This window comes from Sciurus vulgaris, assembly GCF_902686455.1.
Source record: "Sciurus vulgaris genome assembly, chromosome: 7".
In the NCBI taxonomy this organism is placed as follows: Eukaryota; Metazoa; Chordata; class Mammalia; order Rodentia; family Sciuridae; genus Sciurus; species Sciurus vulgaris.
In genome coordinates this window covers 57,982,187-58,005,585 of record NC_136467.1, presented here as the reverse complement: position 1 = coordinate 58,005,585, position 23,399 = coordinate 57,982,187, and the positions used below count along the sequence as shown (strand labels likewise).

The 23,399-nt window shown below is 40.8% G+C and overlaps 1 protein-coding gene across 3 annotated transcripts in view; it reads left to right on the top strand.

Annotated features, from left to right (window-relative positions):
• Nucleotides 1-23,399, top strand: part of CRYBG1 (crystallin beta-gamma domain containing 1) — a 226,187-nt gene that overhangs the window by 163,347 nt on the left and 39,441 nt on the right. For all 3 annotated transcript variants that reach the window (XM_079149028.1, XM_079149030.1, XM_079149029.1), the window contains 2 exons: nt 12,470-14,043; nt 18,381-20,703. In XM_079149028.1, the coding sequence (XP_079005154.1) occupies nt 12,470-14,043; nt 18,381-20,703 (3,897 nt within the window). The remainder of the gene's footprint in view (nt 1-12,469; nt 14,044-18,380; nt 20,704-23,399) is intronic.

Sequence of the window (23,399 nt, the reverse complement as noted above, 5' to 3'; positions counted from 1 at the left end):
CTGGAAAAGAAAGGGAGAAAAAGTTGTGATAGTGATGTTTTGGGATAGAAACATTAAGTATAATTTATGTTTTCTTTATTGCACTTACTTGTAATTCTGACTTTCAAATATGAATATGTATTCCTTTTATGCTTTCTATGTTAGACAGCTTTCTGTCACTATGACAAATACCTGCGATAATCAGAAAGGGAAAGGTTTATATGGCTCACAGTCTTGAAGGCTCCAGTCCATGATCAGCTGGGCCTGTTTCATGGTATGGTGTGCATGGTCAGGTAAAGCTAGTCACTTTGTGCCAGAATTTGAGAGATACAAGAAGACACCTGAATCTCACAATCCACTTTGAAGGCATGCCCTCAGTGTCCCAAAGACCTCTCATTAGGACTCACCTTTTAAGGTTTCTACCAACTAGAAATAGCACCAAACCGGGAACCATGCCTTTAACACATGGGCCTTTGGGACATTCCAGATCCACATGTTAGCAGTTTCTATTTCTATTCCCTGTCTCTTTCTCCAGAGAATGTGTTAGGTGTTTTACAAGCATCTCATTAGATCCTTAAAACAATCCAGACAAATATTTCAGAAGCTGGACTTGGGGGAAATCAGTTGAGAAGCTAAGACTAGAGACAGACCTTTGTTCCTATCAGAAAATTGCTCTTAGGATTTGTCATAAATGATTCCCCAACTACTAGGTGTTCCACCATATACTGTTGTCTGGTTCTTGCTTATTGATAGTGGGAGAGTAAGGTATTTCTGGAAAATATCATTGACCTTATATTTTTTTGGTAAATAAATATTTATTGAGTGTTTATTTGCACCAAGCACTGATGGAGGGTTGGGGATACAGAAGTGAACAGGACTACATTGTTGTCTGTAAGGACAGATAGACAAACAATAATAAAGAAATACGGGTGTGGTGGTGCATACCTGTAATCCCAGCAGCTTGGGAGGCTGAGGCAGGAGGACTGTAAGTTCAAAGCCAGCCTCTGCAAAAAGTGAGGCACTAAGCAACTCAGTGAGACCCTGTCTTTAAATAAAATATGAACTAGGACTGGGGATGTGGCTCAGTGGTCAAGTACTCCTGAGTTCAATCCCCAGTACCCACCCCCCAAAAAAGAGAAATACGGTTTACAAATAAGCATGTAGTACATTTTGAGTAATGATAAGTGAAATGAAGAAAAAATAAAGGAGGATAAGGTTATAGAAAGTGAGGATCCTATTTTATGTAGAGTGAACAGGGTGAGCCAGAGGAGTTCACTCCCTAGCCACATATCTTTTAACATTATAGTCTATTAAAAAAGAAAAGAAAAAAAATTTAAAGTTAGCAAGAGAGTAGCCTTGTTTTTTTTTTCTAGACATGACACATTAAAGTTGAGTGTTCATGAACACCACCACACTTCATTCTGCAGACAATTAACTCTTGTAGAAACTGTACCAGATGAAGCTGCTAAATTTGTCTCCATCTTATCTACTGAAAAGGATCTTATTAGTGATTTACTTAGTATATGTAACTTTAACTTGGGCTATAAAACATCCTCGAAATTCCAGACTGTTAACAATCACTGTCGCGGAGCATTGTGTATTTTGCAAAGTATGTTCACACGTAACATTTTATGTGAATTTCTTGATACCCTGTATGACACTTATGGAATTTTTGAGAGGATGAATGATTTGATTCATACTTAGTACTATTCCTGAGTTCGCTTCATGAAAATATGCCTTCTGCTTCTTCATTTTAAAAGCATTGCTAGGAAGTCAATTCTTACTAGAAATTTTAGGAAATAGGGAAATTTCTGGGCAGTGTATATTGATTGAAAAGATAAAAAATACTCCATTTTCTAGAAATAAATCCACTATTTTCTGCTGTACTTTGAAATGTGGTTAAATTAACCTTAAGTTAGGAGGTCTCAAGATCACTAACCATCACAGGCAGCCTGGAGTCAATATTACTATGTTGGAGAGGTTTCCATTCCTCTTTATAGAGCTGCCTTCCGCTCCTCATTCCTTTTCTCTTCCTGGTCTCAATCAGTTCCCAGAGCTCGTACTTGACCGCTATCCATATCTGATGAAAAGCAGGCAGCCTGTGTTAGTCCTATCCCTGGCTACTCCCTCTTTTTCTCCCCAATTTATTCCTGGTCTTTCTCTTCGAGTCATTTATACATGCATCACTTAATTGAAGATAAGTCCTGGGTCCTTTAGTACTTAGATTCTGAGACTCGCCAGTGGTTTAATAGTTATATAAAAGTAATTACTCTTGATCCTTGACCTGAGGTGTAGTGCAATATCATTATTTTAAAATTGCCTAAATGGCATGCTTTTTTGGCTCTGACAATAAAAAGAAAACTAATTCACAGTGAGTGCATTTCCTTTTTCCAGTTTGTATAAACTTTAATTAGAAACGTGATAGTCATTTGATTATGTTAATCAGTATATACATGCACCAAAGAGGTAGAATAAGAAAAAGTTTGCTCTAAATTTCAAATTCCTCTATCCCCTTATAGTTACATATTATGCATAAGAAAAACAAATTCACCAGATTAGAATTACATACCTTAACTGTAAAGCAATTCAATTCAGCCTGACAGTTATCTTTGTGAGAAAAAGAAAGTGTAAGGGAGACTGCTTAATTTATCTGTGGAGAAAGTTCTGGTTATTTATCACCCATAATTAGGCACATAGTGTTGGTCGGGGTCCCACTCAGGAAGCAGATAGCATAGTAACTTGGGAAATTGAGAAAAGTAATGAAGAAGTGTGGACTAGGTTTTGAGGAAACCACCAAGAGTGGATAATTACACTTAAGCTCACGGGTTTTTGACTCACATGGCGTCTTCTGAGGCCCTGTGCCTAAATATGTTTTCCAGAATTTTAGGTACTTGTTCTTGAAGAAAACTCTTAAAAGTTATATAAGCTTCAGCCCTAAGAAATCTGGTTGTATCAGACAAAGACTAATAAAGCACTTCCTAGCAGGTGTCTTTTCAGACTCTCATCCTAGGCCTTAAGGGGCAATAAGGAAGCCCTTACTGGAAGTCAGAAAGAGAGCCTAGCTGCAGTACAGGGCTGCCTGGAGGAAGCCCTGCCACGCTCAGCTCAGCCTAACTAGGAGAGGGGACAGTGGGGAAAATGCCCTGACTTCATTCCGGCCTCCCCCTCTGAGCTCCTGTCAGTGCCCTGGCTGGATGAATCTTACAAAAACCAAAGGGCAAGGGGGTCAGTTTCTACATTCCATCCTGGTTGGGGACCTGGCACACAGATAAGGGCAAAGAAGGGTGAGCCAGCAGAATACCCAGCACACACTGTTTACACAGTTAACCGAACTCTAAAGCAGAGCTCCTCCAACAGCTCAGGCTCCCTGCTGTTTACCCTGTCACATCCACTGTATTGCCAGGTCTCTGTGAGCAGGCCACAGAGGTGTGCTGCACTCCATGCAATCAGTGCGGTTATAGAGTGGTACCAACATCATGTTATATGAGTGAAGTCTTATTTTTTGAATGATATAATTTCAAATGGGGAAAATTACTGAGCTAACTTTCAGAAAGTCTGACCGTGTCATGGGAAAATTAGACTCCTTAGTGAGGAAGGAGAAACTTCTGGCTCCTTACCTGGATGCTCAATTGTTAGTGGAATGAATGAGTAAATGATCCCACAATTCATACATCCATCCTTGTGTGTGTGTGGTACTGGAGATTGAACCTTGGGCCTTGAACATGCTAGGCAAGTGCTCTACCACTGAGCTGCATTCCCAGCCCTTTTATCTTTCTTTCTATTTGATCAAGTGTCAGTGACCTTAAACAATTAGGTTTCACTCTGTTAAAAAATAAATGACCTGAGGATAATTCTTTTCTGAAACCAGGAGTCTGCTTTTTAAAAAGAAACTCTTTGGAACAATGAAAATTGAACTCTTTCACAAACAATGGCTTTCATATTCAATAATGCTTTTCTTTTTTAGGATGCCATTAAACCTGGAGGTTGTAAGAAAAAGGTCTGTCACCTTTCTTTCATCCAAAACACACCCTTCATTTTACACAGTGGGGTGCCATTGTTGTTCAGGCTGAAGTGGCAGCATTAGGAAAAAACAAACTTGCTGAGGTGTAAGTAGAGAAGTATGTGTCATTTAACATTGAAAACACAAAGAAGAGATTTTTTAAAAAGGAAAAATACCAGCAGAGATGATGTGGACACTTTAAGAGGTAGCAAATGTTAGAAACAGGGTAGGGACAAACAAGCATTCCACCTTAGGGCCACTCCTGGGAGGAATAATAATGGAGTTCTACAAAACTCCATTCCTTATTACTTGTTGCACAACGTGAAATTGGGCCATCATAAATGGTCAGTGCTCTAGCCTCAGCAAAAGTGAGGCGCTAAGCAACTCAATGAGACCCTGTCTCTAAATAAAATACAAAATAGGGCTGGAGATGTGGCTCAGTGGTTGAGTGCCCCCTAAGTTCAATTCAGAGTACCAAAAAAAAAAAAAAAAAAAGTTAGTGTAGCAAGTTTATGTGTTTTTTTCAAAAGAGGCCTGCTTGTTATTGTTTATTAGTGTTACAGACTGTGGTCATTGGTGCAAACCTTAGTACTTCACTCAGTAATAACTTTGGAAGAAATTGCTATTAAAGCATAAATGTAACAACAGAGGTTCTTAGTTCTGTCTCCAGAATCATGAAAAAGTGGCTAACTGTAGTCCCAGGTACTTGGAGCTGAGGCATGAAGATCACTAAAACTCAGGTGTTCAAGACCAGCCTGGGCAACGTAGTAAGATCCCATTATAAAAAAAAAAAAAAAAAAAAAAAAAGGAAAAAAAAGAAGAAGAAGAAGAAAGAAACAATTAGCTAAATTTTATTTAGTATATTCTGAGAGAGGAAACTGAATTATATATAGTAGAAAAATATTTATTTTAAAATTAAAATGAAAATTTCCAGTGCTTAACAGATCAAGACTTATGTGAATATTTTATTTGTTCTTTTGCATTGTGTGTGTGTGTGTGTGAATTGAGTCTTTTATATTAGCAATAGCGATAAGGACAACAAAACAGAGAGGCAGGAGGGTAGTTGATTTTGGATGCCTATTCTAAATCTAGGTCTGCAGGATCAGAGATCCATATTTAGATACTCCTTTAACTTTATCTGTTGCTCCTGATACTGAGATTATATTCAACTGTATACTTATTGTGGGAAAAACGTAATTTTGAATTTAATTCTAAAAGTTTTCAGAATGAGTATTTGGAAGTTAAGAGCCAGGTCTCCCCATGATTATATGTTTCTGTTTCTCCCAACATAACTCTGCATCAGGTTTTCTACCCCATCTTTGAACTTTCTCCCTTGCCCCACTCTCCATCTCTGTTCTTTTGTTACCTGTCACATGGTTCTAAATTTTATGATCTCTGTTTTTATTTTAATTTTATTTTTTGTGGTGCTGAAGATTTAACCCAGGGCCTCATACATGCTAGGCAAGTGCTGTACATCTGAGCTACATCCCCTAGCCCTGTTCTTACTTTTAAAAGACAAAGAGTGAAGCAGTTTAAATCCTTATATTTTGAAAGCTGGGTTTGTAACTCATTGGCCTAGGCATGAAAAAGGCCCTGGATTCAATCCCCAGCATCAATAAACAAATAAAAATAAAAATCTTATATTTTTGAAGCCACACAACTAAAATTATTTTTAAAAATTTATTCAGAAAAAAAGTCCCTTGTCAAAGGGAAAAAAAAAAAAATCAAATACCCAAATATGTTGTGAACTAACATATTAAAACCAAATGACCAGATTATGCAAAATAATATCCATTTAACTCATTCCTCATCAAAGCTAAACTGAAGTTAAGAACTAAGGTATCTTTCAGAAATCAACAAAGTGAACTCTTAATGTTTTAAAAAGAGTTCTTTTTGTATATCAGTGACCACATTCTAAAAGGATGCACAGGTAAGGACATGTATACAGATCTGGATCTGTTTTCTCAAGTCAGAGTTGGGCTGAGAGCCAGCAGTGAACCTGAAGAAGTCAAAGTTTGTGTGCCAGCAGCCACATCAATGTACAGAATCTTCCCATGGGTAGACGGAGATTGCACATTCTTGACCACACTAACTTGGGCAGGAAAGATTTTCATTCTGTTTTGGACAGGCCTGCGTTTCTAGTTATGTCCATGAATGTTGATTACTCCTTGGAAGAAAAGAGGGATGCCCCTAATTCTTTAGTAGCAGTAAATCCTTGATGTCCACTTGGAAATCTCCGTGCTTACTCTTGAGAAGGCAGACTGGACATTTTTCCTATTGTTAAGGGGCTTACATTCTATCAGGGAATGGAAAGCGGGGGAACACACGAAAGACTTATTTTTAAACAGATTGTTAGTTAAATTTTCAAATAATATGCTCAATATATTTTTCTTCAGCCTCCAAACATGACTTTTAATACTTCTAAATTTGAAGCAATGACTTCAATTTGTAATCTAAAAATAAAAAAACAAACCCCCAAAGTACAATAAATATGATTTTGCCTGTGTTTCTAGACATTGTGGATATACTGCAATATATTGACAATTTAACCGTTTATGTGTATGTCCCGGCCTTTAGTTCCCCACAAATTGGAGAGGTAGCACAAATTTCTGAAATTATCTATAACAGTATAAGGTAATGTTTACTAAGTGGCATCTGCTGATAGCAGGTGCTGCCATACCAAAAGGGTTGAGATTCACAGAATGGCACTGCAGTCAGCGCTGCCTGGGCCTCTACTGCTGGAGTTTGATCATATGTGAATACTTATGATACCCCTTAGTGAGTCCCATTTAATATTAGCCAACAAGAACACTCTAGAACAGGTCCTGGCACACAACTCCTGGGCCATTTCTTTAACAGTGCTACAGTGGATCATTCCCATCCAGTAGGGCACAGGTAATGGATATGAGGATGCCAAGTACAGATTCTGCATAGTGAGGTGTGCAGGCTGCCTTAAGTAAAGTGGGCAAAAGGCACAAGGTAAAAAGTTAACTACAGAGGAAGTTCCAGCATGGCATAGGTTCTGAAAACTTTCAGCCTGAGAAGAGATAGGGTGCTGCCCAGGTCAGACTCAGAGTGCCAGGAGGGAGTCTGGGGAGCATGAAGCTGCCTGATGGGCCCTGATGGTCTCTTTGCAAAACACTTCCCTTTCTAATAGATTAGAGGTTGAGGGAGAAGGTTCTGGGTGTGTGGCCTCCCATTCTAGGTTTAGGACTCCAAATTCAAAAGCTCATACTTACTGGCACTTTCTGACAACCATGAGGTCACCTGATTCATTCTCTAACTGCTATACTTCATCTATGAATAGTGGAAAGAAACAATCTCTGTTTGAAAAGAAATGTGTATTCTGTTCAGGAAGTGGTATTGTCAAAGGATGTGACTAAGGATGTGACTGAGGAGGAATGGGGTTCTGTGAGCCCTGCTCAGATGATCCTGTTCAAAGATACCATGCTACTGGAGAGCTACAGGGACTGAGTCCCTTGGGAGAGGACTACATTCCCTGTAAATGATTTTATCCTTTGAAATGACTTGAGGACCACTCCCTTACATTAAGAACCATGAAATATGTACCCAAGCCAAACAGACTGTGCCACACACTGTATTTCTTCTATTTCTCAGGGAAAGCTTTATCTTTCAAACAACTTCATAGATACAATTTTATATAACAAATTATTGTATAAGTGTGTGGTGGGGGGGGGGCTTTGGGGATTGAAACCAGGGCTTTATACATTTCTAGGCAAGTCCTCTACCACTGAGCTTCATCCCCATCATTGATCCCCACCCCTTGCAACCACCTGCTTTTTGACAGTACTTGCAGCTAAACCTAGGGGTGCTCTACCACTGAGCTACATCTCCAAACTTTTAAATTGTATTTTGTGACAGGGGCTTGCTAAGTTGTCCAGACTGGCCTCAAACTTGCAATTCTTTTGCCTCAGTTCCCAAATAGCTGGAATTAACAGGCATGTGCCACCACTTCCAACTACTTTTTATTTATTTTTTTAAATGAAAGGTTTTTATTTGGGGCAGTGACTGAGGATTATAGTCATAAGAGGCACAGGGATATCCGCTGGCCTCAAAGTTATAGGGCACTGTGTGATATCCAATATAAATTGTTCTTAATCCCCCAAGAAACTTTAATGAGTCTCTACTGTTATCAGATTATTTATAAAATTATTATTCTGTCATTTAAGGTTGTCCATTATGTGAGTTCTGTTTATCCAACCAGCTATCTTTTTTTTTTAAATAAAGAGATGGGGTCATGCTATGTTACATAGGCTGGTTTTGAACTCCTGAGCTCCAGTAATCATCCTGCCTTAGCCTCCCAAGTAGTTGGGATTACAGGCATGTCCCACAGCACCTAACCAGTATACCCAATATAAGTATACAGTTTGGTGAATTTTACAGGATATGCACTCATGTGTTACCATCACTAAAATCAAGATGTTGTACATTTCCCACATTTCCTTTGTATCTCTTCCCAGTCACAATATCCCTAACCCTAGCCCTGATCCCAGGTAACCATTGATCTACTTTCTATCATTGTGTATTAGATTTGAATTATCACACATGTATAAATGCAACAATACAGTATGTAGCCATTTGGGTCTGGCTGCTTCCACCTAATGTAGTAATGCTTTTGAGATTCATCCATGTTCTTACATTACCAGACCGGGCTTTAGAGGAGGGGGCGATGGGACCTCAACTCGGCCTGCATAGGTCTTGATTTAAATTGCTGAAAAGAATTCCAGGACATGTCAAAAGCAAGGTCCAACCAAAGATTTACTTAAGGACAGCAAGAGGATACATACCCCAAAGCCAGAGTCTGGGTGCCCCTTGTTTCTCGGAGAAGACAGTGACACACCCAGAGTTGAACTCTGTGACTGTGTATATGATTTTCTTGGGAAGAAATGTTCAGGTTCTCAGGCAGACTTCTTTGAAAAATCCCATGTCATTCATTTGATATTTGGAGTTCAGAATGTTTCTTTTCAGTTAAGTAGTCTACCCATAAATCTGTGTAGGCACATTGTGTTGTCTTTGAATCTGGTGGCATTTAAATTATGTTTTTTTGTTTTAGTTGATCTGGTACAGGCATATGCTAAAGGTTTTGTCATCTAACTAAAGAGATAAGCATGACTGGTCATGCTTGAAAGTAAAAATAACCGAAATGGGGACAGACCTCCATGGACCAGTGATGCTTTATTAATCACCAGAGGGACACATTTTCAGGAGGAAAATGGCAACTGGTTACAAGAGGGGTCTGAGTTTTATTCAAGTCAGTTAGACTTGAATCATAGCAGAATGTGTCAGTTGGGTAGTCAGAAGAGTTGTGAAAGTTCAAAGCCCATTATTTTTCTTCTCTCTGGGACCCATTGCCCTCCTTTTCTCTCTGGAGGTTGTTGTTTCCCTTCTCCCCCTGGGATTTGTTTTCCATATCCTTCAGTGCTATAGATCCAGGTCTCCTTCTACCAAGGATCTCATTTTCTCTTCCAGGAAAGTCTACCTATTTCTCAGTTACATGTTTCAAAAGTTTGTTTCTTTTTATTGCTGAGTAGTACTCTTGGTGTATAGATGTACCAAGATTTGTTTATCCGTTCATCAGTTGATGGGCATTTGAGTTGTTGCCAGTTTGGGGCTATTATGAATGAAGTTGCTCTGAAGATGTGTGTATAAACAAACCTCTAAAAATTTAGGAAATTCAACAAAACAATATGGCAAGTGATAAATAGACTGCTCCTGGGGTGACCAGGAGTAGTCAAATAATTACAGGCAAGTTGAAGAGTAAGTAACTAGTTCTGTAAAAGCAACTATAGCCAAAAATGGGAGGAAATGCCAATACTAATGCTGATCAGGCATCTTCACAGCCTGGGAAAAACAGATTTCAACATCATTGGCAGGATGGAATAATACACTTAGCTGTTTTATTTTGACAGGGACTGGAATTCAACCAATAGACTCAAACCTATTTTCTCCAGCTACTTCTTCAGTGTGTGTTTGATGGTCAGTCCAGTAATAAGACAAAGAGCTCTATATTCAGAGTCAGAAAGACTTTACTGGCCATGGAGCCTTGGACAGGGATAAGTAACCATGGCAAATGGGCATAAAAAAGACCTACTTTGAGGGCTGATGGGAGGATAAAATAAAAATCTATGTAAATCACTTGCTAAGTAGCAAGTGTCTGGGGCATAGTGTTCATTAAGCATGTGTTGTGATTTAAAATCATATAATACCTTTGACCTGTGAAAGAATCCAAATGTTTCAGAAGTCAGAATATTTTAATTATTTTTTTCTTATATCACACCAAATTTTTTTAAATTTTAAAATGTTTTAATTAGTAATACATGACAGAATGCACTTTGATACATATATCATGATATAGAATGGAGTATAATTTCATTCTTCTGGTTATACATGATGTAGAATCCCACCGATCATATAGTTATATATGTATATGGAGAATAATGTCTCATTCAATCAAATTCTCCATTATTTCTGAAACCATTGAAGAATTGGATCCCCAAAACTCTGGTTAGATTTTAGAAGTAGATTGCCTCAGTCACAAAAGCTCCTGAGTGGATGCACCTTAGTCTACCACCTCTCTAGAGTTTCATAACTTCCACCAGATGCTTCTCAGGCCTGAAGCATCGCCTGGAGTTTGTAAGCAAATATAGTTTCTGAGCGCTTCCTTAAGAGCTCTGACTCAAGATGGGTGGTCTGGACTATTCCTCAGGGCCCACTCTGGTTCCAGAGTGCTGTCTGCACCTATGTTCTCTGAAAGGGGCCCACTGTGAGCGATTCGAAAGAACACGAGTTGGAATTGCAGGACTTAGGTTTTGAATTCCGACTTATTGCTGCTACAAACACACTGTGTTAGTCACTTAGCTTTCTTTCCTCATCCCTCTATGAGGTAACAGCATTACCTCACCAAGCTGTATGTAGCTCGGCTACAGGATGTTACACTGCTGATTTTGTCTCAGCAGATGCATGCTCAATTTTATCGTCTTTTAAAATTTCGCACCATAGTCAAACTCCACTGGCTGCGTGTACCGCAAATGAAATGGAGTTGCCTTAGGGTGATTTAAAATCTCCCTGTAGTCAATGTTGTCCTGAATCTTCACCTTCCTGAAAAGGTGGGGGAATCTTTTCTGCCACACCAGCTATTTCTGTGTTCTGAGTGTAAGAGTTAATTCTTAAGGGACTGTGGCCACACCTGAGAGCCCGGTGTCTCCGGGGTCGTTTATCCGGCACGCGCTGCCTTCCTATGGAGTCAAGGTCGGGCTCGCCAGTTCCTTTCCCAGCCCGCCTCCTCCTCTTCTTGCCCGCCCTTTGGCTCTACCGCCCCAGTCTTTCCAGCGCGGGCAAACCCAGGCGAGCGCCGCTCCCACTGGCGGATTTGCTTGTATTGATTTGTTGTGAGGTTCCTCCTGGCTTCCGGCAGGGGCACCTGGTACCGGCCGTTTTGCTCCAGGAAATGTTAGAAGCTCAGTTTTTCCCGCTTCCCGGGACCCAGGAGGATCGTTCGCGGGCGGCTCAGACCTCTCCCTTGGAGGGCGGGTCCCAGGGCCGCTGCCAGTGCGCCACCCGCTGCCTCGTGGGGTGCGAGAGGCCGGCCCGGTGCGCAGGCTGCGTGGGCAGAGCCCCGCTCATTCACTGCCTTCTGCCCTTGGCAAGGGGACAGGTGTTCGGAGGAGATCCTCCTCCATCTTCGCGCCTTTTTGGTACAAAGTCGCTCCTATTTACAGTCGTCGGTGGAAGGGGAGGAGGGAGAAACCTCCCGCTGAGCCCGGAAGAGGTGGGACCTGCGGTGGGGGAGCGCGGCGGGAGTTTGAATGCTCGCGCGCCTCTCCCATTGGCCGCTCCCCGCCGCTGGTTTGCCAAGGGCGGGGCCAGGTGCTGGATTTCTTCAAGTTTGCTTGATGTTTTCATTTTGCAAGGCTGTTGAATCCAGGTTTTTTTTTTTTTTTTTTTTTTTTTTTTTTTTTTTTTTTAACGTTCTGGAGAAGGCTATGAAGGGTTTTTCTTAGCCCTTCCTCCCTCCTATACAAAAAGAATGGTGTTCATGAAAAACTTCCTAAGATACGTTAGTGTTTATGCCGTCGTATACACTAAAAAGCCGCATGGCTGTTTTGAAAATGCATCTTTATTGAGGAAGGAGGCAAAAAAAAAAAAAAAAAAAGCTAGCGAAAACTGGGAATTGTTTCTTCTGTATATGTGATTATTTGGATTTTTCGAATTTTCCTTTTTTAAAAAAGCAAGAAACATAATGAAAGGAAGTGCTATTCTAAGTAATGTAGTGGCGAAAAAACACGGTGTTTTAAGAAAAATTCAAAAAGTAAAATGAGGATTTTGTTGAGAAAAGTAACAAAGACACAGCATTCTCCTTTTCAATTAGAAACTACTTCCATTTAGCTTGTAGTAGTTCTGCAATATGCTACGTAAAGGGGAAAAAAACAGATTCTCACATTTTATCTTCTCTCCCGTTTTATTTTCCAGTCCAGAGCACAACCAGCAGAAGACAACAGAAGGAAGCCTGTTTTAGGGAAACTTGGCACTCTATTCACGGCAGGAAGGAAAAGGAGCACCAGAAATGGGTTAGAGAGCCCCACCAGCTCAAGTGTCAAATCTGTCTCTTCCAAAGATATAACCTCTTCTAAACTCCCTGAAAGAGAGGGCGAGAAGAGTGAGTCTCAGAGCAGCCAACCTAAGCAGACAGACAGGAGCGAGGAGGGCTCCCCTCAGGGAGCAGACGGCGAGCACTCAGAGAGTTGTGTCCAGGCAGTCCCCCGTGACGCCGATCTGTCACCTTGCTGTAGCAGCAGTGCAGCGGCCGTGCAGCAGTGCCATGAAAGTGATTCACCCCAATTAAAACCTCTGCAGGCAGGGGGAGAGACTTTCCCAGATGCCACCACCGCTGCCAAGCAGCTGCATTCCTCACCAGGGAATTCCTCTAGGCAAGAGCACGCAGAGACGCCTTCCCGCAGTCTGGGGGCGGACCCTTTGCCCGGCGCTGGAGGTGAACAGGAGACAGCCTGGGATGCGAGGGGTGTGCCGGGGTCGCCCACCCGGGAGCAGTCTGCTGGAGGACTAGAGGAAGCCCCCAGCGTAGGTACTGTAGAAAGTTCTCTGCTGCCCCTAGACGCCCGCAGCCAGCCCCCCGAGGGCGCATCTGCTCTGCCAGGTGACTCTCCTGCCGAGTGCACAGAGAATAAGATCAGCACCGGGCAGGCCAGCGGCACAGCCGCGCGTGGCGATCGCGCCCATCCCTCCAAAGTGTTGACTTTGGATATCTATTTGAGTAAGACTGAGGTGTCGCAGGTGGAAGAGCCGGTCGTGGTTACCTCCGGAACCGAGGATTGCGGCGATTCCGACGACATGGAGAAGAGATCTGGCACTCGCAGATCGGGCAGGCGGAGGAAATCTCAGAAAGCCACCGACTCCTCTGGCTCAGACGCCACGCTGCCCGAGAGCGCGGCGAGGGACGACGCGGTGTTCGACGACGAGGTGGCGCTAAATGCGGCTACAGAGAATATCTCTGCGGAAAAGAAAGTGAAATCTCCGCGCGCGGCCCTCGACGGGGGCGTTGCCTCAGCTGCGGGCTCGGAGTCCAAGTCCAGCCCCGGCCCCAAAGGGCAGCTCCGAGGGGAGTCGGACCGGAGCAAACAGCCACTCCCGGCTTCGTCCCCCACCAAGAGGAAGGGCAGGAGCCGCGCCCCGGAGGCTGTGCCCAGCCAGCCTGCCAGCGGTCCGCGGGCTCCTGCCAAGGAGTCCCCACCCAAGAGGGCGCCGGCGTCCGACCCCGGCGTGGTAGCCCAGAGCTGCGCGGCCGACAGCGGGGAGGAGGCGGCCCGGGTCATTCCTCGTGAGCTCACTGTCAAGAGCAGCTCGTTGCTGCCGGAGTTCAAGCCTGAGCACAAGAGGGGCCCGCTCCCCAACCACTTCGACGGCCGGGCAGAGGGAGGCCGAGGCAAAGAACTGGGCAGAACGTCCGGAGCTTCGGACGCCGACTGCTTGAAGCCCAGGAACCATTTCGGTGCGGGCAGGTCGACCGTAACCACTAAAGTGACCCTGTAAGTAGCTGCGGAATTGGTCCTGAGTTGTGTGTCCGCAGACGTGCTGGGGGTGGGGCGCTCTGAGAAGCTCAGGGTCTTTGCATTTTGGAATTGTCAGTATGCTGAAATTTCTTCTCTGTGCTGAACTTTAGAGAGTAAAGGACCCAGTCCTTAATGAATAACGTGAGTTAAGTTTTAAGAAGGTGACATCTTTGGCGTCCTCATCAGTTAATTCTTATTAATACAAGATCTAAGTTAAATGAATGTAAAAAATAGGATACCTCCTTGAGGCTCACTGTTTATATGAATAATGGAGATAAGACTTCATGATTTGACACGAGCTAATTATAACCCTTATTCAAAATGTACACAGGGCATACCAGTAAGACGTTCTTAAAATATTCATGGAACAAACACTAATGTATTCAGTATGACCCAGTAGCCCTGGCTTGTGTCATATCACTGTGGAACTTAGTGCATTGCCCTAAAACTTAAAAAAAAAAAAAAAAAAAAAAAAAAAAATCCTTATTACAAAAATCTTGGTTGCCTCTTCCTCTCTCTGATGTTAGGAGCCTGCAATTTTTACTCGTAGGTTGAAAATCAGTTTTCAGTTACCCAAGTGAAGAAAAAAAATGTGTTCTTACTGGAAAATAATTTGCTATGTGAAAAGGCACAAAACAACAAACTGTAACTATGTGCTGTTAATTGATTTAACAAATATTTATTGAGTACTTTCTGTGCAGAGTATTGTTCTAGGTACCATGGGAGGAAAATACTATAACTGTGATTCAGCATGTCACCCTTGAAATGTTTATGGCCCCCTCTGGCACAAAAGAAGCACACAAATCAAACAGTGTGAGGTGATACCTGATTAAACTGCCAAATGGATGTTGTTGCTGCAAACGCTGGGAGAGTGTCAGGAAGGAAGAAATCACTGTGGGGTTTTTGGAGGAACTGAGGCTGGTGCCTTGAGGGTAAACGTGATTTGTATAGATGGGCAGGATCAGGATATGATGTAAAACTTCCCCCAAGTCCCATCCCCCACTCCAGTTAGCCCAGGTGAAAATGATTAAAGTGCTCAAGTTTTTCCTACATTCACACATTTGTTAAGGGAGCTGGTATTTTCACATTAGCATTCTTGAATGGTTTCTTTCTGTTTGATTTCTTGAAGAAGTAAGCTTTGGAGTAGAAAGTCTGTTTGGTAAACACTTGAGGAAGATGTGCTTAATGAATAACATGAGCTACCTTACCGGGCTGCCAACTTAGAGACCTTTGATATAGTCAGCTATTTATTCTGTAACGGTAGCGTTGGAGACTTAAACTGTGAATGATGCTCATTATTTGCAGAAGACTAGTGTGACCCAACACTGAAACCTCCTAAGTGTGAGTTTAGAGAAGTTGCTGTATACCAGATTAAGGATGCTTCACCTGTCTTCCAATCAGAAGAGAGTGGTGGCAAAACCAGAAATGTTACACTGTTAAGGAATAGGGTAAACAAACAGCAGGAAGCCAATCTTACAATGGAACTCTTCTTCCTTTGCTGCTTTCTAATTGAACTAAACCTACTGTCTTTTTCTCAGTACTGATTACTTTCTACCTGAAACTTTACCACCCAGTTTATTTAATTTCGTTCTGCACAGTGCCTTGTACTTGGTGAATTGGCAAACTATCAAAATGGAAAACTAATAATTCTTTTTAGGTCTTTGAACCATTTCACTTTGATGGGTCAAATTAAAGGGGTTTTCAGACCCTTTAATTCTTCCTGTGACTATATTGCAAGTAACCATGTTAATCAGATTATATTTTAAAAAAATTTGAGACTGAAGAGTTAGAAAATCATTGTATATGCCCTGAAAAATGACCGTAAAGCTGCATGCATTTGTATACTGTTAGAAAAATTACTTCTTCAAGTTCTCTACCAAATACTGAATTCTTAAAATGATATGTTTAAAAGAGGGAGAATTTTCCTCTTAGAATAACTTTGACTTTATAGACACCAGATTCTTTTCCCTTCTCACATTTTAATGAAGGCATTACAACGTGAATTATGGCAGCCTTCCTTTTAATCAGCCTGAACTAGGTTAATTGCAGTGACTCTTGGTAGCAGAATTTAATAGCACAGAAAGTCTGGTTGTAAAAAGGCATTTCGATCTGATGTAAATCTTTAATGTGCAGATGTTTCCTATTCTTAGCTGTTGCCTAACCTGTAGTGTTTTCCATTTATATGGAAAGGTACACTTTGATGTTTGGCTTGAGTACTGTTCCTTGAGCTGATTGGTGAGAATTTTAAAATGTATATTCCCTATTATGTGGCTATCCCTTATTGATTAGTATAGCATTTGTAAAGTTACTGTATCATTTCACTGGTTTTATAATTTAATCTTTAAAGAAATGCTTATAAGTTAATTTTGCTTTTAAATTTAAGATATGGACCTAAAATAAGGGATCCTCAGTATTTTAAGAAGATAATGGGGAAAGCAATGCCTGGAAGAAAGTTATGAGTATATATCAAACTTAGTATTTAAATAAAAGTTCAAAAACAAAATTGAAATTCTTTTCTGGGGAGGACTTAGTGGCATCTAGCCCAGGCTTCTCATTTTATCCAGAAGGATAAGGTGTCTCACCTAGAGTCATTCTGCCTGTCCCTTCTGGAGGCTCCACCTGCAAGGGATTTCTGTGCTTTTCCTCTTTTGTGTTCTATGAGAACACATTATCTGATCACCTTATCTGATAGATCTCCTGATAACTCATTGAGTCCTTAAGTGAGAAAGATGGAAAGAACCAGGGGCGCTCTTTCAGGCCATTCGAATCTGACTTTGAAAGGGAAGTAGCATAGTATAGTGAGAGTGTGGTGTCTGAGAGCAGTTACTAGCTGTGTGACCTCAGGCAAGTTACTTACCTTCTTTAAGCCTCTACTTCCTCACCTTAGAACAGAATGTACAAAGATATACATTAGGTAAACCAGGCATTTCTCAAGTGCTTGGCAATCAGTGACTGTTAATGGTTATTATTTATTTCTTCCATTTTATAAACCACTCGACCAACTTTAAAAAACAAAATCTTTGGAACCCTTTCTTCTAGAAAAGTTTAGATGGAAGCAATATGTAAAACAGGTAAGTGGGAGTGATTCTGGTTGAAAGGGGATGGGCACCACTGTTCTGCAGTCCCCACTGTCCCCATTCAAGGACTTCAAGGATTCTTTCAACCATATGTTGGAGGAAAATAAAAACAACTCTGTTTAAGCCATCTAGATTTTTTTTTAATAGATAGAGAAGGTAGAGTCCAGAGAGGTAAAGTAACTTGACCAAGTTCACATAGATAATTAATGTGAGAGCCAGGACTGGAGCCAGCACATGCCCAACAGAGCACATTTTGTTTTTGTGAAAGAAGGCACTGTGTACATTCAAAGCCATTATTTCCATTAGGGAGTAGTCATATTCAACAAACTTGACAGACAAGGGAAGCTCTTTTTACCTGGTAAGTTGTAACAAAACCAACAATTGAATAAATGATAAGTAAATTATGGTTAATGTGTGATGGACTTTCATGCAGAAAGGTTAAGGGTTAAGCTTCCTTCCTTTTTTTTAAAAAGACAAGATACCAAACTCTATGAACAGAATTATTTCAACTCTATTAAAAAGCACTTAATTATGTATATAAAAAGATGGGAATGACCTAAAATATTAACAGGGGTATCTTCTGAGTGGTAGGATTATGAGTGATTGTAAAAGTATTTTTCAAAAAAATTTTTTTTTTTTTTTTTTGCGGTGCTGGGGATTGAACCCAGGGTCTTAAGCAGTCTACCAACTGAGCTATATCCCCAGCCCCTCAAATTTTTCATAGTGAATGCATTGTAATCAGAAAATTCTTTATGAAGGAAGAATGACAGAACCAAAATATTAAACAAAATTCAAAAATAGATGAACATTTTAAATAATCTAATCTTTTAAGATTTTTTAAAAATAATTAAGATTAAAAGGCATTGATATTTGGGGAAATCATTTATATATTTTAAGTACAGGAAAGCATTAAGCACTTAAATTTGTTCTACTATTCTTTAAGTCCCGTGATGTCTTCTGACTCTAGTGCCAAGCATTAATATATGTTAGTATTTAGTAAATTTTTTAGCCCCTTTTCCTTAGGATTTCTTAACTGTACAACCTTCTCATCCTTAATATGCAAGCAAAACATCCATTAAAAATAATCGATGGCATATTTAGGGTTGCTTAAAAAGTTTCATTAAACATGTTATATACCAGAAAGATATTGGCTTTTCAAGCTTTTCTAATAAAATGGTTTCTGTTTTTGCTTTTTAAAACTGAGCCAATAAGTACCCTACTTCTTTTTTCTCATAGGCCTGCCAAACCCAAACATGTGGAATTAAACCTTAAAACTCCTAAGAATCCTGACAGTTTGGGAAATGAACATAATCCATTTAGCCAGCCAGTTCATAAGGGAAACACTGCTACCAAAATCTCCTTATTTGAAAATAAACGAGTGAACAGTAGCCCAAGACACACTGACATTCGAGGCACAAGGAACGTTCCTGCCTCGAATAAGACATTTGTTGGGAGAGCAAAGCTGAATTTAGCCAAAAAAGCCAAGGAAATGGAGCAACCAGAAAAAAGAGTAATGCCAAACAGTCACCATAATGGTGTGGTGATGAAGGAGCCCTCTGCAGAAACCAAAGTCACTGTCCCCAAAGAAGAGATTCTCTCAGTAGCCAGAGAAACAGGAGGGGAGCCCACTGAAGGTCAAGCTCTTGGTCCCCAGTCTAACCAAGATGACAAAGCAGATGTGCAAATAGATGCTGGCTGTCCTTCAGAACCAGTGGTTGCTGCTCTGACTCCTATCAAGGACCATAAGCTCTTAGGAGAGGACAACTCTGAGGCTGCTGACAGCAAAAGACTTGAACTTAAAAATATGAATGATACAGCACAAGATATCCCCACCATTCTTGATGCCAAAGATTCAATTCCAGAGCCCCAGGGTACACTGACTGACTCACAGCCCCAAGATGAGTCATCTGCAGGGCCTTCTCTTCCTCTGCCTGTACCCATTCCTGTGGATGTTCCCAAAGACAAATGTGCTCAAGTTCCCATAAGTAATTTTGCCTGCACTGATCTCAAAGTGTCAGAAAACCATAATGGGCGTATTTTGCCTGTGTCTCATCACGGTGAGAAAATGCCCCTGTCCAAACAGGGAGGAGGAGAAGCAAACCCTCCTTCATCCCCAGAGCAAAGCCCACAAGCTGTGGTAAATGAGTGTCCATCCAAGGTCCTTGTCCAGGTCAGGTCCTTCGTTCTTCCCATGGAGAGCACCCAGGATGTGAGCTCCCAGATCATTTCAGAAAGTTCTGAAGTTAAAGAAGTGCAGTTGCCAAGTTGTCACAATAATGAACTTGAAGTGGTTTCCGTTGCAAGTTGTGCTCCCCAGCAAGAGGAAGTCCTGGGTGTATCACCCAAACACACTCATTGTAAAGAGGAACATGTGGCAAAATCTGTCCCTCAGATCACACCACCAGAATGCGAGAAAGCTCTGCCCATCCAGGCTGAAAGTCAGGGCAGCCAAGCACACTCGGTGGCTGAGTGCAGCCCCACCAACTCTCCCACCAGCAGAAATCATTCAGAAACTTCCCAGAGGCCAGATCAAAACATGGTGAATGGCAAGGACACCCCTACGGGTCTTTTGAATGTTTCTGCTGGTAGTGATGATAGTGTATTTGATTCTTCCTCTGATATGGAAAAATTCACAGAAATTATCAAAAATATGGACAGTGCAATTTGTGTGCCCCAGAAGAAAAAGAAGGCCAGGATGCCAAACTCCCCTGCCCCTCACTTTGCTATGCCTCCTATTCACGAGGACAATTTAGAAAAGGTGTTTGATCCCAACGTGTTCACCTTTGGTTTGGGGAAGAAGAAGGAAAGCCAGACAGAAATGTTACCTGCTTTACATTTGATGCAGAACCTTGACTCCAAATCCAAACTGAGACCCAAACGTGCATCCACCGAGCAGAGTGTCCTCTTCAAGTCCTTGCACACGAACACTACAAATGGAAAAAGTGAACATCAGGCCACTTTAGAAAAAAATGACAAAGAGAACAGGGATGTTACCAGCGGTGGAGTTAAGAGATCACGGCTAGAAAAAAGCGCACTTTTCTCAAGCATGCTATCTTCTTTGCCACAAGACAAAGTCTTCTCTCCCTCTGTGACGACAGTCAACACTATGACCACTTCTTTCAGCACTTCTCAGAACAGTTCTCTGTCTCGGTCTTCAGTGGTACAGCCCGTGACGGAGGGTGCCCCACCCTGTGGCTTAGACAAAGAGCAGCCAAGTCTTCCACCCCACCACTCCTTGAAGGTCTTCAATTTCAACTCATCAAATGCATCTCATTCAGATCTGAAAAGTCCAAGCCACATGGAGAAACACTTGCAAAAAGAGGAAAACAAAGAAGACCTGAATTCACGAAGCAACCTACACTTGCCAGAAACAAAATTTTCAGAATTTTCCAAATCAAAAAACAATGATGGTATGGAAAAGGCTAATCATATTGAAAGTGTTCTTAAATCAAACTTTCCAAACCATGGAAACAGTGACACTGACTTCATGGGTCTTTTCAAATCAAGCCGGTATGACCCCAGCATTTCTTTTTCTGGAATGTCATTATCAGATACCACGGTAAGTACCAACATTTATTTGGAGTATTTATAAAGCTAGAGGAGAGAGGATGATGAGCAGTTCATGTTGTTCTTTAGAAATTGTTGTGCTTGTGTGCAATAGTTTTTATTTATCATGTGTTTGAAGCTCTTCTGTGTACAAGGAATTGCCAGGGCCCAAGGAAAAAAGGTACAAAGACTCTTCGAGAAAGACATTGATGATCTTGAAGGGCAAGTAAACTATATTTTAAGGCACATGTGAATTTGCATGTTGTATTACGACAGGTATAGAAAAGTTGCTTTAAGATTTCAGAGGCAGATAAGATACTTTTTCTTACCTCTTCAGTGTAAAAATGCTCAGTACTATTCTTAGAATTCTGAACATTTGTGAAGTAGCTTCCTCTATTTGGAAAGTCCTACCCAGCCAAAGCATTTTCTGTTTGCTAGGAATTAGTTTTCATTAGGAAAAAAACACATTTTTTTTCCTGCAAAGTTTTGGGGCAAGAAAATTTTGATTTATATTGTATCTTTCCTTAAATATTATTGAGAGGATAGCAACATATGATTTTGAGGGACAATTATGATTTATGATTTTTCCATCTTCATCTGTCTGAAGTATTTTTTTCCATATGTGTGTGTGTGATTAAACCCAGGGACTGTGCATGCTCAGCATATACTCTGAATTATACCCCAGCCAGAATTTTTTTTTTTTTTTTCAGTTTTTTTCTGGTGAATTTGTGCCTTTTTTGCCACTGAGCTTGATATTCAAGTTGAGGGAGGACAATGAAAGAGGAAGGCAGAATAACAGGTTTTGAGCTCCACTTTACCCACCTGGAAACAAGAGTGGAACTGAATAAGCAGGAATGGAACTGAGTCCCTGTGGCCCACCCTGTGAGCCAGCTACCTGGCAACCGTGGACCATGATCTACCATAGATTGCCAGGCAGAAAACACCTTGCCCCGTCCTCATCTGGTCAATTCACTGCAGTGCTTCAGTGTGCTGTGTTGGCTTGTGCAATAATCCAAGCATAGAGTGTAGTTGGAAGCTCTTGTGAAATGTAGAGATGGGTTTCCAGCAGCAATACAGATCCCCTCTTTCATATGATTTTGTAGACTTGTGGTTTCAGACTTTTTGGTTCTAGTATCCATTTACATTTTAAAATTATTGATAACCCCAAAGAGCTTTTATAAAATATGGTTTATGCCTATCAGAATTTACTATATTGGAAATTAACAACGGAGAAAAATTTGAAGCACCAGAAAACACAAGCGCACATTCCCTTAGCCTTCAAAGCAGTGTGTTGTTATACATCACACAGAGCTTTGTACTCCTCTGCACACTTCTGAGAGAGATGGAAAGGGAGAATTGCCTCTTCTTATTATGAAAATAGCTTTGACCTCATGGACATTCTGAAAGGATCTTGGGGACCCACTAGGGACATCTGGAACATACTTTTAGAACTAAATTTGCCTACAGCAGTCAGAAATCATAAGATTCTTAACTGTTTCTCTCAAGAACAAAATTTCTGCTCGTTCACTTCCCATTCATCATGACTTTGTTCTTTTAGAATTATTTTAGATCACATCTGTTATTTAACTATAATCTGACGACAGAATATACAAAATTTCTCTATGAAAATTCAGTTAGTTGGAGTAAAAAGGATACACAAAATGTTCTGTATTTTTTTCTAGGACTTTTTATGACTTTGTAAAGCAAAATTGTTTTTTTTTTTTTTTTTTTTTTTTTGTAGATCATAGCCTTTGTTGACTATAGAACCATTGTAATGTTTTACCTGAATTTTACTTTAAATTGTAGGTGTTTCCTTTGGTCTGTCCACTTCTAATGTGTGCATGTAAATATATATAAGTATATGCCATTTTGATTTACAATAATGCTCCAGTGGTGCTTTCCTGTGATCTTGTGGAGAGATCCCACTTTGGTATGATGTAAGGGCAGTCAGATCAAAGGCAGGTTTTAGAAAGGCAGGCATCCTGGTCAGCATTGAAAGTAGTTCATGTTTTGTAATATTTTTACATGTATAATTACTATTTTTATTATCTTATGTGTTTCTGGCTTTACTGGTCTTGTCAGATGGTCTTGAAAATAATTAGTTTCAGAGTCATATAAAAATATATTTTGTCCATCAGAAAGGGGGGATTAAATATACCATGTGCAGTCTATGCTGTGAAATATGCCACATTCATTTTTATTTAGACTCAGTAGTTGTTAATGATGGTAGATATTACTATGAAAACACAGTATTTACAGATTCTGGTAGAAGGTGTCTGAACATATAAACTGACTCAGCTCTTTACAGATAAGTTATTAGTACATTCTAATTTCTTTTTATGTATTTGAGATTACATGGATATTATCTGAATTAGAATTTCTCAGTTGGTTCTTATTCTGTGAATTGACATAAAACATAGGTCTGGCTTTGGGACCCTGAATTTTCTAGCATAGGTGGAAATATCTCAGACATTTAATTGAAGAGAAATTGAAATGGCAAATACAGTTGGGGGTGAGGGAAGCTTTTTATTTTTTCGTACTGGGGATTAAACCACTGAGCCCATCCCAGCTCTATTCTATATGCTATTTAGAGACAGGGTCTCACTGAGTTGCTTAGGGCTTCACTCAGTTGCTGAGGCTGGCGCTGAACTTGAGATCCTCCGGACTCAGCCTCCTGAGACTCTAGGATTACAGACATGTACCGCCGTG